The sequence below is a fragment of the Balearica regulorum genome, chromosome 2 (assembly GCF_011004875.1).
Source record: "Balearica regulorum gibbericeps isolate bBalReg1 chromosome 2, bBalReg1.pri, whole genome shotgun sequence".
Classification (NCBI taxonomy): Eukaryota; Metazoa; Chordata; class Aves; order Gruiformes; family Gruidae; genus Balearica; species Balearica regulorum.
The window spans coordinates 159,696,221-159,709,943 of NC_046185.1; the positions used below are offsets into that span (position 1 = coordinate 159,696,221).

Below are 13,723 nucleotides of genomic sequence, written 5' to 3' on the forward strand. Positions count from 1 at the left end.
GCAGAGCTGAGAGAGCATGTACTTTCAGAATATTTAAACGTACCATATGGGTATAATTGCAACTCAATCAGTTACAGAATCTATTCAATCAAGACTCTACATAATACTAAAGATCTATTCTGGGCATTTTATACTTCATATGGGAAGAGAGAAGTAGCGCAGACATGGCATGCCAGTAGCCAAATGGCATTAGGCAGGTAACACTACCTGAAAGAAAAACACTGCTTCTTTATAAAAGGCAACCGACTTACACTTCTTGACTTACAAAACCCGACACAGCTTTAAGGAGGAGGAGGGGACAGCCCCACAGCTCTCCTTGTTCAGAAAAGGCACTTACACACCCCTGCCTCCCAGAAACACAGCTAGACTAATTTTAATCTGCAGCAAACAGTGACAAAAATACCCACTCCAAAAGCAACGGACAGAGAAGCCCAAGACATGTAAGGTTAGACTGAAGGCACAGTTTCTTTAGCCTCAGTATCAAAGTTGTTTTCTTCTTGTTTTAAATGAACCGTTGAGCCTGTTTTGGCCATTAGTAAAATGTCACCCTGAAAATGCAGATTATATGATGCTACTTGTGGTGCCTTCCCATGCTTTTCCCTTCCCCAATTCCCTAAAATAAAGCACCAAGAAAAAAATAAAAAAAGAAAAACAATGTGCGAGGCTCTCAGCCTATCAAGCCAGGAAGAACTATTTTAAGAATTAATTTGTGCCCTGAGAGATCCGTTTAAATTATCCTCCCGTGCTGTCCTAACTGAAGATTAAAGCGGTGAACTTCCAATGTCTTAAGGAGACGAGGAAAATCGAAGAACTGGAGCGTACGGGCTCCTCCATGGTCCCCACAGGCACAGGGCCGAGCGTGGGGAGGGGATGCTGGTGCCGAGGATGGAGCTGCTGATCCGCCGGTGCACCAGGAGCCCACGAACCTTTGCCATCCTCAGCTGGAGCTCTGAGATCGCAACCGGACTTTCCCTTATGACACCACTTCTTAATTATGCCTATCCTTCACAGCTGAGTATATGTCCCCTTTTTCTGCCACCCGCTGCTTTTTTGACAGGGAAAGTTTTGACTTCATCCTGTCCTGGTAAGTGCAGTCACATAGGAATATCCTCTAAAAAACAGGCATGACAGAGAAAATTAAGTCTTTAACTTTCTACCTCTACAGAAACACAAAAAGCACCTACCAAGAGAAAGAAAATGAACCAAGTTCAGCTATAGTGTGAGCACTGCAATTTTCCCCAAAGTCAATGGAGTTATACCTACCTACAGCTGCTGTTTGCCCCCCCATCACGGCTTGCACACGCACAGCCTGAGCACACGCTGTACTCTGAAGTGTCCCTCCAAGAAAATGTCAGACACACACACACCAAAAAAAAAAAAAAAAAAAAATCCCTGAAAGTGCATGACAAAGTAAGAAGCTGAAACCCACTTTTGCAATTTTATATCCATCTGCAGAGGGGCTGTTAAAAAGCCTTACCCCTTTCCTCCAGCAAGAAGGGGCCTCCGTCCCAAAATCCTGCCCCCCACATATACACATAAGGAACAAGTTACAGAAAAAACCTCTATAGCCTTCAGCAAGAGGTACAGGCGGTTAAAAATAGCAAAATTTCAGCTTCCCCCCCCCAGCCTCCACACACACCGAGAAAGCAGACCTTGAACCCAGCTACACAGTACTTTCCTCCTGCCACTTACTGGTGACTCAGTTGACAATTTTAGGAATGCACACCAAGAAGACAAAAAAAAAAAATAACCATACAAGAAACAGAGAGCTATACAATGCAAATCTGTATTTGTTTTAAATTGAGGAAAATAAGCATTACCTGTTCTTGTTGTTGGACTTGTTTCCCTGATGCATTTTGCTCCTTGGCTGTAGTCATGCTCACCTATTTGTGCCCACTGCAGTGGCAAACAGGATTTTACACTCTGTGTGTGTGTGTGTGTGTGTGTAAAAGCTTGTCTGTGTGTGTTCAGACATACACGCGCACACACACACAAAGACTAAAGGGATAAGGATGAGTAACTAGTCCATCACTTAATCACCAGCTGAGAAATTTCCCACCCCCACAAAAAGAAATAAATAAAAATGCAATATAAAAAAGCACTAGTCTAGCTGTCTCCCCCCCCCCTTGAGCCGCTAAAATAAAAGCAGAAGCAGGAGCAGAGAGAAGGATGCTGTGGGGGCTTCTTCAATTAGCAACAGCCTCTGCAATCGTCACAGAAACAATGATAACTGCTTGGCAACCAGCAACTGGCAGCTCGGAGCCGGGAGGCAGCGATGTGGTCCTCGCTCCCCACCTCCACGGCGGCAGCCCGCGCGTTGCGCATGCACCGGCCGCCTGGTAGCACAAAGTGCCGCTCGCTGGCGATGTGCAGAGCCAGAGCTCGGCAGTCATCTCCCCTCCCGCAGCCGGGGTGGAAGGGGCTGCAGGGCCCCACGCTCAGGGATTAAATCCATCGTCCCTCCCGCGCTGCCGGCGATGGGAGTCCCGCGGACGCGGAGCTTCTGGCAGACGCGCTCTCGTCTTCTCCCAACTCGAAGAGGTTTCGATGCCCTGGCAGTCCCCAGCTATGAAGGAAAGCTGTGCCAAGGGCAGCCCCTGTCCCGCTGCCGGGGCAGTTTTGGAGGATGCAGCGTGCGCTCCCAGGGAAGCAGGTTCCCACTGACAGGACGCAGACAGTCCCAACGCTCCCCGGGGAGCCGCTTGCCTCACTGCCAAAGGTGGCACGTTCACCGGGCTCAAACATGTCCCCAGCCTCCCCCTGGCCCTCTGCATGTCCCTGATGTGACGGGGACCACTTTGCATTCCTGCTGTCCTCGCAGCCTCCTGCGCACTCGCAGCTGCCATGTAGGTCACATTGCAGGGTGACACACCAGCACGCGCTGCCTGCTCCGCTCCGCGCTGCCGTAGCTCGCTCCCCGTGGACTCCCTGCCATAACAGAGATCTCTCCAACACAACGGAGCTGTCAAACAAGCCTTCGTAGCCCGCTCACCCACCGTGCTGTCAGCAAGGGGTGACATGGGGTGTTCCTGAGCATGAGGCATACAGCAAGTACCGCTCTCCAGTAGCCCTCAGGGGACCTTACACAGTCGGACAAAACTTACGGCAGCATGAAAGTGGTTTAATATTTGCTCAGGACTGACGCAAGCGCTGGCTCACCTCACTATCAGCGACATGAAACTGCCATGTTGCTGTTTTTCCCCTCCTCACCTCCTTCCCAGTGCGCCCAACGTACTGGGCTGGATGGAGCCCGGAGCCTGCCTCTGTAGTGTAGAAAAGTTAATGTCTTCTCACTCACGTGATACTGGGATCTCTGCTGAGTCTGCAGATAACCAGCTAAGAGAAGGGAATATCAAGAGTATTTATCTGACAAAGAAGTGATTATGCCCCATTTGATCCTCGGTTTTACAGCAGAGATTTATTATACAAGGTTACATTCACCAAGAGCACAACTCTGCTGGAGGCAATCCCTCCTTACACCAGGGATGAATTTGATCCTTGGTTCAGGGACAGATCAACGGCAAACCCAGTTTTCCTAGAGATTATCTACTAGCCACCACTATGGCTTTCTAAGTATTTCTGCATTTTCACCATTACATATCACATCAGTTCATAGAAACTATGGCACAAAAGATCTCCAACATGGAGTTGTGCTGGTAGGAAAGTGGACAACCTTGCCTGGTCCCAAGCGCCAGCATCCAGGCAACCGCTCATTAAAAAAAAAAAAAAAAAAAAGTGAATAGCACCTCTCTAACAAGAAGCAATAATTTACATTTAAATCTAACACCCTGTGTCAGCCTCTTGCTGGGTTACACTATGACACAGTCCTAGCTTACATTGCAATTTCATCTCTTCAGTCCCAATTGTTTTAGGCACAATATTTTGTACACGTTTATAGTGAGGTTATTCTTGCTCATACATTTTCCCCCAGCCATCAGAACAGAATTGCTTTCAATGCCTTGTATAAGTGGATCAGTTTGAATTTTCCCATCGGCTTGGTCTGTTTTTCTACCTGTTGTGGGTAGGAATGAAGGCTTGTTTTACCCCACACTTTTGCGATTTTTCTTTCCAAGAGGAATTCAAACTAAACAAAACTGTATTTTCTTTTTCTTTTTCATACTTCCTTACAGTATATCCCAGAAATTTCTGCAAAACAGATCCCTCTCACCACATAGCCCCTTCACTGTGTCCCTGACCCTTCAGCACTTACACTGGCAATCACTGAACTGTATATTGAAAATAAGTATATTCCTACCTGTCTGTTTACCCATGGACGCCCTCCCCATGCGTATTCAATTCTTTCACAGTTAATAATTTAAGGCACACAGTTTTCACTAGCTCTGGAAATCGCCCCTATTCCTCACAATGTAGATTTTTTCCAATAAGCTTGTTGTTGGGCACATAAGAAGTGAATGGTGCTAATTAGTCCAGGAGTTAGCTATCCAGATACATATGGCTTAGCCTCATTACGGAGGTGCGTTACGATGCCGACTGTTCTTACTGCACATCCCAATGTTTTGGCACAGCTACCCTGAAGTTATCGAAATGCCTCGATCTCTCTGCCCCGTGTACCTCTCTGTCACCCCTGACCTGTGCGGGGGGTTTCATCCCCTCAGACGGGAGGACGTGGAAGCAGGGGACAGTGACATCCTCCAGCTCTCTGCCACCTTCCTTCCTTGATCCTTGCTAGAGGAGGCAGCAGTGGCCATTGCCATTCAGAAATACTAGCTTGTTACTAACAGGCACAGAATAATCTGCTCCCACGTTAGCAGGGCTGAGGCCATCCATCCTGACCTCTGTGCTATGTTAGGTACCAACTGTACTGCTTGGCTGAGTCATCACTTATGAAAGATTAATACATCCCTATCACAGGACAAGAATCGGTATCTGCCAACGCCAGCAGCTGCCCAGGTAGAAGGATTTATACAGACAGTCCCATTTAGGGCGTTGCAGGAGGTGCTGGTAGATAAGAACCCTGGGAATATGACCTTCCCATCCATCCCACCCCACAGCATCCCAGCTGATCACAGGGATACAGGCAGCACATTTTTCCTCCCCGCCAGGTCTGAAGATGCATCAGGCTGTTCATCCCCTACCACCCATCATTTGCAACAGGTTTGTCTCCACTGGCTGCCTGGGCTATATGCAGGGTCTATCTCCAGGCTCACTCCCTGCCATACAAGCTGCAGTCCCATCATGAGCATCCTCCATTAATCCACGTAGTCCACACTGTGCCACCAGGAGATAAAACATAGTAATCATTGTTTATGACCACAGCAACGCATGCTAGGGAAAGCAGCAGTTTGTTATTGCTCCCCAACTTTTTAAAGCAGATCAGTTTACTAAGGCCGTCTTTGATCCTGCCCCCTCTTCCTGGGAAGCAGCAATGGGCTCTCAGGAGTCGGTGCAGAGCATTCCCATCCCCTGCATGTTACAGAGGCCAGATCCAACAGCAGCCAGTGCTCACGGGGAGCCCTCCAGCTGCACACGTCTGTTCAAGGGACTATAGACTAAGCAAGGACAGTAATGAGCCTGCAGCAGCAGCGGGCATAGTTATTGGATGCAGAACCCTTCTGCTCCTTTGAAACCTGGGGTTCTGGCTCTGTCACACTAGGCTATTTATTCCCCCCTTTACTACCACATCAAGGAAGTTGAAGCCAGTGGGCAGAGTGGGTAGAAATGAATTCTACTTGATTAACTATACTTTTGCACAGTCTGTTAATGTTCTCCCCTCTCCAGATAAAGACCGGATCCCATGGAGAGCTATGTATCCGAAATTTTTAGTGGGTCTAAACCATTACTACCTGGGGTGTGGAAATGTGCTACCTCCAGCAGAACACACCACGCGATCTGCTTTTGTACAGCCGGTCCCTCTGAGCTTCCCACTCACTACCAGTTCCCATTGGTTTGGCTGGTTTGCTGTCAGTTCAGGGAGGACGTGTGGCCCAGGAAAGCACGCACCGCGGCAAGCTGTGACACCAGAAAAAACTACTTACAGGTAGGTTACAAAGGAAAAGTCCTACGGGCTACAGTTTTCAGGATACAGTGTTACGGAGGTAGTAGATGTAAGATAACTCAAGAAGAGACAGTCTGCCAGCACAGACATCCACTGTAAGAAAGGTGAGATGAGCCTGTTTGTTGTAGCCATGGATTTTAGCATTGAGTCATTTGAAAGGTCACTGATATATCTCGGATCAAAACAAGCCCACAGGAGGCAAAGGGAACAGTGTTCAGCATGCGTCGGTGCTGCTTTCCCTGGGGGCAGACAGACTGATGTGGGCACAAGGCTGACAGCTCCTGGCAGCTCCTGCAGCAACTATCTGAGAAGAAGGTCTACCTTACCCGTGCTCTTTTAAGACCAGTGGCATACTCCCAGAAAGGGAAATCCAGTTAATCTCCTAGGCTGACTTAATACATCTGCAGCTGCCCTATTCCCCCACCATTCCAGCTTTCTAGAGAATTTCAAAGAGTGAGGAACAAGAGGGAAGAGTCTGTACAAAGCAGGCTGTCCATGGCATCATCATAGTCCTGAAGATGTGCCAAGGCATGCTGGTGACTAATTCACTCTTCCCAGTCCCAGTGCCAACATCTCATCCACACAAAAAGCAATGGCACAGCCCCTCTTCATTCTGGACCTCTATGGCCCAGATGCAGCGAGTCAGAGGAATCTGTGCTCCATCACTGCAGATAATTCTGGAGGTCAAGCGCTCCTCACACAGGGGATGCCAGAGCAGAAAGGATAGTTGTAAAACCATGAGGGTTGCATGGTTAAAAACTCTCTTTATAGGAGTTTATGCTTTTAGATGCTGCAAAAGCAGCCAGACATCCTGGCTGTTCATTCTGGAGGTCTCTGTTCTGTGCTCATCTGAATAAGCTTTGGAGAGGGAGAATTTAATTTTGTTTTGTTCTGAAAGCACAGTTTGTGCTCTGCCCCTCTCCAAGAATGTGACAACAGTAATATCACATTATTGCACAGCAATGTCCCCAGTTGGAATTGGAAACACTTGGATGGTAGATCAGCTGACACTAGTCCTACTCCTACAAAGGCTGCAGAGCATCTCTATTGCTTACACACCATCCCCAGCACTGCTTCTCAACCTTGATTCCTATTAGAAGACCACAAAAACACTTAATTTTGTTCCAAATTAATCCCTATCTTTTGGCAAGAGTTCTTAGCTTATCAAAGGGCATCCCCAAAATTATGTTTTTATAAAGGAGGGAAAAAGCTTTGGCCTTTAAGGATGTGTATTAATTAGCTTTATCTTGCACCAGCCCTGCTACTGTTGCCCCTCTCCGTTTGTCACCAACATGTTGGTTCTGCCAAGGGTTAGTCACGGGGGAGGTTCTATGTCCAGATGAATTTTCAGAGGCTCCACTGAGCAACTTGTGGCTTGGTGATCCACTCGGATGATTTTCCAGATTTCAAAGGTTCTCGGAACATGCTAGCGGCAATAATAGATTATGAATATAGTTACAGATAAAAATATACCACATTTCCATTAGCATGACCAAGATCATTAAGAAAGCAATTTGGTGTAGTATTTTCATTTAACAGATTAAATCCAGTTTATTTATCAACGCCATTACTTAGTTATTTGCATGAATGTCTGTTCCTACAGGGGATACACTTCAAAATGTTCCTACAAGCTTGAAAACTGCGACAGCGGATATGTGCAGCGGAGGACACAGAGACAACGGGCGCTGCAGGAATGACTTGTGCATCTGTGTAACAGTCCCATGGCGTTGCTACTATTTGTGCACTACTGAAGCCTCACTGAGTTGCTTTTTTTTCTTTTTTTTTTTTTTAACTTGAGCATGAGAAGGTGGTTTAAAGTGACTATAATACTTTTATTTGAACCACTATATTCTGCCATTTCCTGTTTCTCACTGCTGCTCCAAGTTCCAGGACCCCACAGTTCCTGGTAAACAAATAGCACAACACTGGGATGCAAGCTGTGGAGAAGTCTGCTCGCTCATGCACAGCTTAGGGCTGTTTTGCATAGCACTTTCCTGCCTAAAGTGGAGTGTGACTCTGGGAACACGGCAGGTACTCGTGCCCTTCTCATTTCTGGATTATATATCCACTTTGGTTTGCTTACCCTAAAGATCAAACACGTGCACTGATAGCCAGACGTTCTGATTTAAGCGGAGTATATTTTTCAAAAACATTACTTTTGATCCACTGTAGGGTTCTTTTTGAGTCAGCATATATATTTCAATACATCATTCTAGCCTCAAAGGCACATGGTTAGCAGGGCCATCGTTGTTTGGCGCCGCGTTATCCCTGCAAGGAATACGGACCGTACCGCTGCCTTTTTTCTTCCCCTCTGCCTGCTCCTGCTGGTGTGACCTTGGCAGCTGTAATGCAACAGATGCCTCTTTCTCGCTTGTTTATCTGTGCAAGAGAGACTTTTGAGGCCCCAGCTTCAGTGCCAGCTGTGAATCGTCTCCAAATTGGTTTTTCAAAGTTTGCCTCCTCACAGTCTGGCTTGGTATTTCTGCTCCCTGCAATCTCAGGGATCAATCTTCGCTGACATTTCCCCCCACCCCCAGTTATTTCTGAGTAGCAGCTGAATCCCTTCCTCACCGATTCAGTATGGGCTCTTTTTGACTGTTATTTTAGGAGTAGAAGGATTTATTTCTTTGCTCCCTACTTTTTTTTTCTCTTTATTTAAACATAAGTTTTACAGAATACCGACAATGTATTTCATAACTCAAATATCCAGGTCAGAAAATGTAAGAGACTACCAGCGATGAGAAAACAGAGATAACAAAATAACCCCCCTCCCCCCCCAAATTACTGTCAAACAGAGAATCCCCATCTTCAAAACAGCTGCAAACTTATTAGGCTATTCAGTAGCCTACTGCTTGGAAAAGGGAGAGCCTCAGCTTCATTTTTAGCTGCAACAGTGATTTATAGGATGAATAAATGATCTGCATATAAGATGATGACTGGTTTAAATGTAAATGTTGTGAAAGACTTCTTATGTAAGCACATACAACTGCCTGAGAGATCCTTGTACATAAAAGCCACAGCTGGAGCAAGTGGCTTTTTAAGCATTTGTTTTATGAAGTACACTTTTCATTGCAACGGTTATTATTTTTCATTTACTTTTATATCAGCTTTAACCAAAAAAAAAAGAAAAAATACTTTAACTTACAGCACGATCCATACACTTTCAATAGTCAGGTCAGGCAAAATACTGACGCTGTTAAACAGATGCATATAACATACCGTCATCTGAAAGATGTCACATTTAGTTCATGTGCTGGGTTTGGCTGGGGCAGAGTGAATTTCCTTCCCAGTAGCTGGCATGGGGCTGTGGTTTGGATTTGTGCTGCAACCAGTGTTGATAACCCAGGGATGGTTTCGTTCCTGCTGAGCAGTGCTTACACAGAGCCAAGGGCTTTTCTGCTTCTCACCCCACCCCACCAGCCAGTAGCTGGGGGTGCACAAGGACTTGGGAGGGGACACAGCCGGGACAGCTGACCCCAGTGACCAAAGGGATATCCCATACCATATGACGTCATGGTCAGCATATAAAGCTGGGGGAAGAAGAAGGAAGGAGGAGGACACGTTTGGAGTGATGGCGTTTGTCTCCCAAGTCACTGTTACGTGTGATGGAGCCCTGCTGTCCTGGAGATGGCTGAACACCTGCCTGCCATGGGAAGTGGGGAATGAATTCCTGGGTTTGCTTTGCGCATGTGGCTTTTGCTTTGCCTGTTAAACTGTCTTTATCTCAACCCACGAGTTTTCTCACTTTTACTCTTCCGATTCTCTGCCCCATCCCACCATGGGGGGAGTGAGCAAGTGGCTACATGGGGCTTAGTTGCCAGCTGGGGTTAAACCACGACAGTTGGAAGTTATACCAAGACTGATGAGGTTTCACAAATGATGCGGGCATAAGGATCAAATGTCCTCAGTTTCTGAACATAAAAACAGACAGGTGGCTGCATTGGATCCTATAGGCTGAGCAGGGCTGAGCTCGGCTTTACACAGTGGAAAGGATCTCCTTGAGACTGCTACCACCTGTAGCAAAGGGTGCAACCATTGGACCCTGATGAGCGGTGACCCATTGAACACCATGGTAGTCTCATGATAACTTCTCACAAGTGTTCCTGAACAACACCAAGAGGGGCAAAGGTGTCAGCTCTGCCACTTGCAATAGTATTTTCACTGGAATCCTCTGCCTCCCCAAAACGCTCAGCGCAGCTGGATGGCTTGTGGTGGCCGCCTGTGCTCCCTGGCCTTACTGGTGAGGGACTGTGATGACTGCGAGTGTGTGTATGCAAGTGTGTTTCTCCCCAAGTGTTTCTAGATCTCTTGGGATAGAATCTGTTATGGTAAACATATGTTGCTGTATTCCTATTCCTATATCTACGGTAGATAAGCATTTCCACCAGCCCAAAATAGCCTTTTCAAGAGTCTGAACAACAAAAACACTGCAGACGCTTGTCTTCTCTAAAAGAGGCACAAAGGGATTCAAGGCCCTTCCTGTCTGCTTCACATCTTTATTTATGGAGAAGGCAAACCCAAAATATTTTCAGATCCCTATACTCAAGTCTTTGAAAGTGTAAGGAAAATGCAGAAAACAACACCTGGGCATAACTCTGCTTCACTGGGTGAATGAAACAAATGGCACACAGATACACGTCACTTTGCTCACGCCCTCTGTCCCCCAGTGCCCCCTTCAACATTCACCTTTCTAGATTACAGGTCTTCCACAGCACATGCACTATAGCAGAGGACAGCTAAAACTTGTTACCTGTATTTTGAATGCCCTCTAGTGGAAATGCTATTTATGGAAAATGGGCCAACTGGAGAAGCCTACCCAGAACCCCTAACACAGAGGTAACAGTAGGTCTTTATTAAATAAGAGAAAGGGGATGAACAGAGTTGACTTATCACCAGTACAACCTCAAGAGTCTGCTTACCTAGTGATGAAGCAAACAGAAACCAGAACAATGCTTTGCTCTAAAAATTGACCAGCAGTTTTGACGTGCCACTTGAAGCACCTTTGAGAGGTTTCGTTTTCAGCAGATGAGAGGTGCTTTTCAAAAGTGTGCTAGCACTCTGTCTTTGTTTTAGCTGCCTCAGTGGGGTACTCTTCAACTCTGAGAAAACTACATCAAATCAGATTCCCAACTCACTTGAAACCAGACGACATGGTAAAGAAAGTGGAAATCTTACTGCATGAAGTGCAAACGCATACAATATATAACTGCCTGAATACAAACTGAAATAGCGTAAGTAATTCAAGTAATGTAGCAGGGTAAGGTCCTGCTCCCATCCATCTATTTGATCTGCTTGTAACACAAAAGAATTGATGCAGAACTGACGTATAAGATCTATACATACTATACATCTTACTGAGATCTTCTGGAGAACAGTAGGGCTCTGAGCACAGCATATTTATTGGGTTTGCATGGCCAGGTTTTGGTAGTGGGGGAGCTACAGGGGTGGCTTCTGTGAGAAGCTGCTAGAAGCTTCCCCTGTGTCTGATAGAGCCAATGCCAGCCGGCTCCAAGACGGACCCGCCGCTGGCCAAGGCCGAGCCCATCAGCTGTGGTGGTAGTGCCTCTGGGATAACAGAGTTAAGAAGAGGGAAAGAAACCTGCACAATAGCAATTGCAGCCAGAGAGAGGAGTGAGAATATGGGAGGAACAACTTTGCAGACACCAAGGTCAGTGCAGAAGGAGGGGCAGGAGGTGCTCCAGGCACCAGAGCAGAGATCCCCCTGCAGCCCACGGAGGACCCCACACTGGAGCAGGTAGATGCACCCAAAGGAGGCTGTGGCCCTGTGGGAAGCCCACGCTGGAGCAAGCTCCTGGCAGGACCTGTAGCCCCGTGGAGAGAGAAGCCCACGCCAGAGCAGGTTTGCTGGCAGGACTTGTGACCCCGTGGGGGACCCACGCTGGAGCAGTCTGTTCCTGAAGGCCTGCACCCCATGGAAGGGACCCATGCTGGAGCAGTTCATGAAGAACTGCAGCCCGTGGGAAGGACTCACATTGGAGAAGTTCATGGACTGTCTACCATGGGAGGGATCCCAGGCTGGAGCAGGGGCAAGGTGTGAGGAGTCCTCCCCCTGAGGGGGAAGGAGCAGCAGAGACAAGGTGTGATGAGCTGACCACAACCCCCATTCCCCGTCCCCCTGTGCCGCTGGGGGGGGGAGGGGGGAGAGAAATGGGGAGTGAAGTTGAGTCTGGGAAGAAGGGAGGGGTGGGGGGAAGGGGGTTTTAAGATTTAGTTTTATTTCTTATTACTAATCAAATCAGAGTAGCATAATAAATTAATTTTCCCCAAGTCGAGTCTGGTTTGCCCGTGACAGTAATTGGTGAGTGATCTCTCCCTGTTCTTATCGCGACCCAGGAGCTTTTCGTTATATTTTCTCTCCCTTGTCCAGCTGAAGAGGGGAGTGGTAGAGCGGCTTTGGTAGGCACCTGGCCGCCAGCCAGGGTCAGCCCATCACAGCATAAGACCTCTAAAAGAGACTAAGACATCCTTTACTTAGCGTTGATAACGTGCATTAATTACAGGGACAGAGCAGGTATTCAGCAATGCCACCTCAGGTGCTCAGACAGAGCTGGAGCAAGGGCAGCTTGCGCAGAGCCTGATTTGCCACAAGCAGCAGAGGTGTGAAAGCCCTCACATCTCTACTTGAAATGACAAAGCCTGCCTCAACTTTGCCCCCACTTGTCCCTGCTGGAAGCCAGAACAAGGCTTTAAAAGGCTGCGACTGCCAGTGGCACAAGAGCGGCAGCAATGGGATGTCCAAAATGTACAGGGAGCATAAAAAGTCTCTTGCCAAAGTTCAAGACTACTCGCTTTGTCTTCCCATCCAAAATGTTTGTTCCTTTGAAGTCCAACAGCCAGGCAGAAGAAGGGTGAATGCATAAGAGTAAGTGGCAGTGACTTGGGTACAGGTAATTGCCCTGGGTGTCTAAGTGCTGCCATAGTCCCAGAAGTGGCAAGTAGCATTCACTGAGGGACTGAGGACCTCTGCTTAAACACACAGTGACTCAATGTAACTTTGAGACTGTCCCACTACAGTTTGCAGGGCTTCACTATTTTTTGTGAATATAAAGTACAGCCTCCCCAAAACATTACATAGATACTCCCTGTGCTGTATTTAATCATATCTTCTTCCACACAACCCAAATCACGAAATGCATCCTTTCTGTAGCACTCGCCAGTGAGTTTGTCTCCAATAACACAGTTTTCATAATGCCATTGTTTGATACGGTATCTGTGACCTTTCCATTTCACCATATTCTGAAGACAGTGAAGAAATAATGACACAAGCATTTCAAAGTAGCCTACACCTGAAGAAATGAGCATGTGTATGAATTATTTCACACCAAAAAGAAAAAAAAGGTCTGTGATTTCCTTTAATTTAGAAAATAGCACAAGGATGGGAATTTGAAATATCTGGAGACTAATAGAAAGTTCCATAGCATTGCTATGCAACTCCTACAAATCCTAGGAGCTAGAAAAACCCAACCAATCAAAAAAAACCCAACAAAAAAAACCCCAAAAACCCAAACCCATCTCCCACCAAACCACTATGTACAAATATATCCCCAAGGAAACCATACAAGTATGACATTTGAGCTTGAGCATGATAAAGTGCACGAGGAAGAACCGTGTGCTTGTCACAAATAAGTAATGCATGTCTCATTCATACATTTCACAGGTCTATGTAACATGCCCATCATGTATACC

At 46.8% G+C, this 13,723-nt stretch overlaps 1 protein-coding gene across 4 annotated transcripts in view; it reads right to left on the bottom strand.

Moving 5' to 3' along the window:
• Positions 1-13,723, bottom strand: part of DPP6 (dipeptidyl peptidase like 6) — a 563,740-nt gene that overhangs the window by 261,031 nt on the left and 288,986 nt on the right. The window contains exon 1 of one of the 4 annotated variants that reach the window (XM_075746659.1): positions 1,821-2,312. The exons of the other annotated variants lie outside the window; for them this stretch is intronic. Coding sequence (XP_075602774.1) covers positions 1,821-1,877 — 57 coding nt within the window. The 5' untranslated portion in view covers positions 1,878-2,312. Of the gene's footprint in view, positions 1-1,820; positions 2,313-13,723 lie in introns of those variants that run through there. 4 annotated transcript variants of the gene reach the window in all.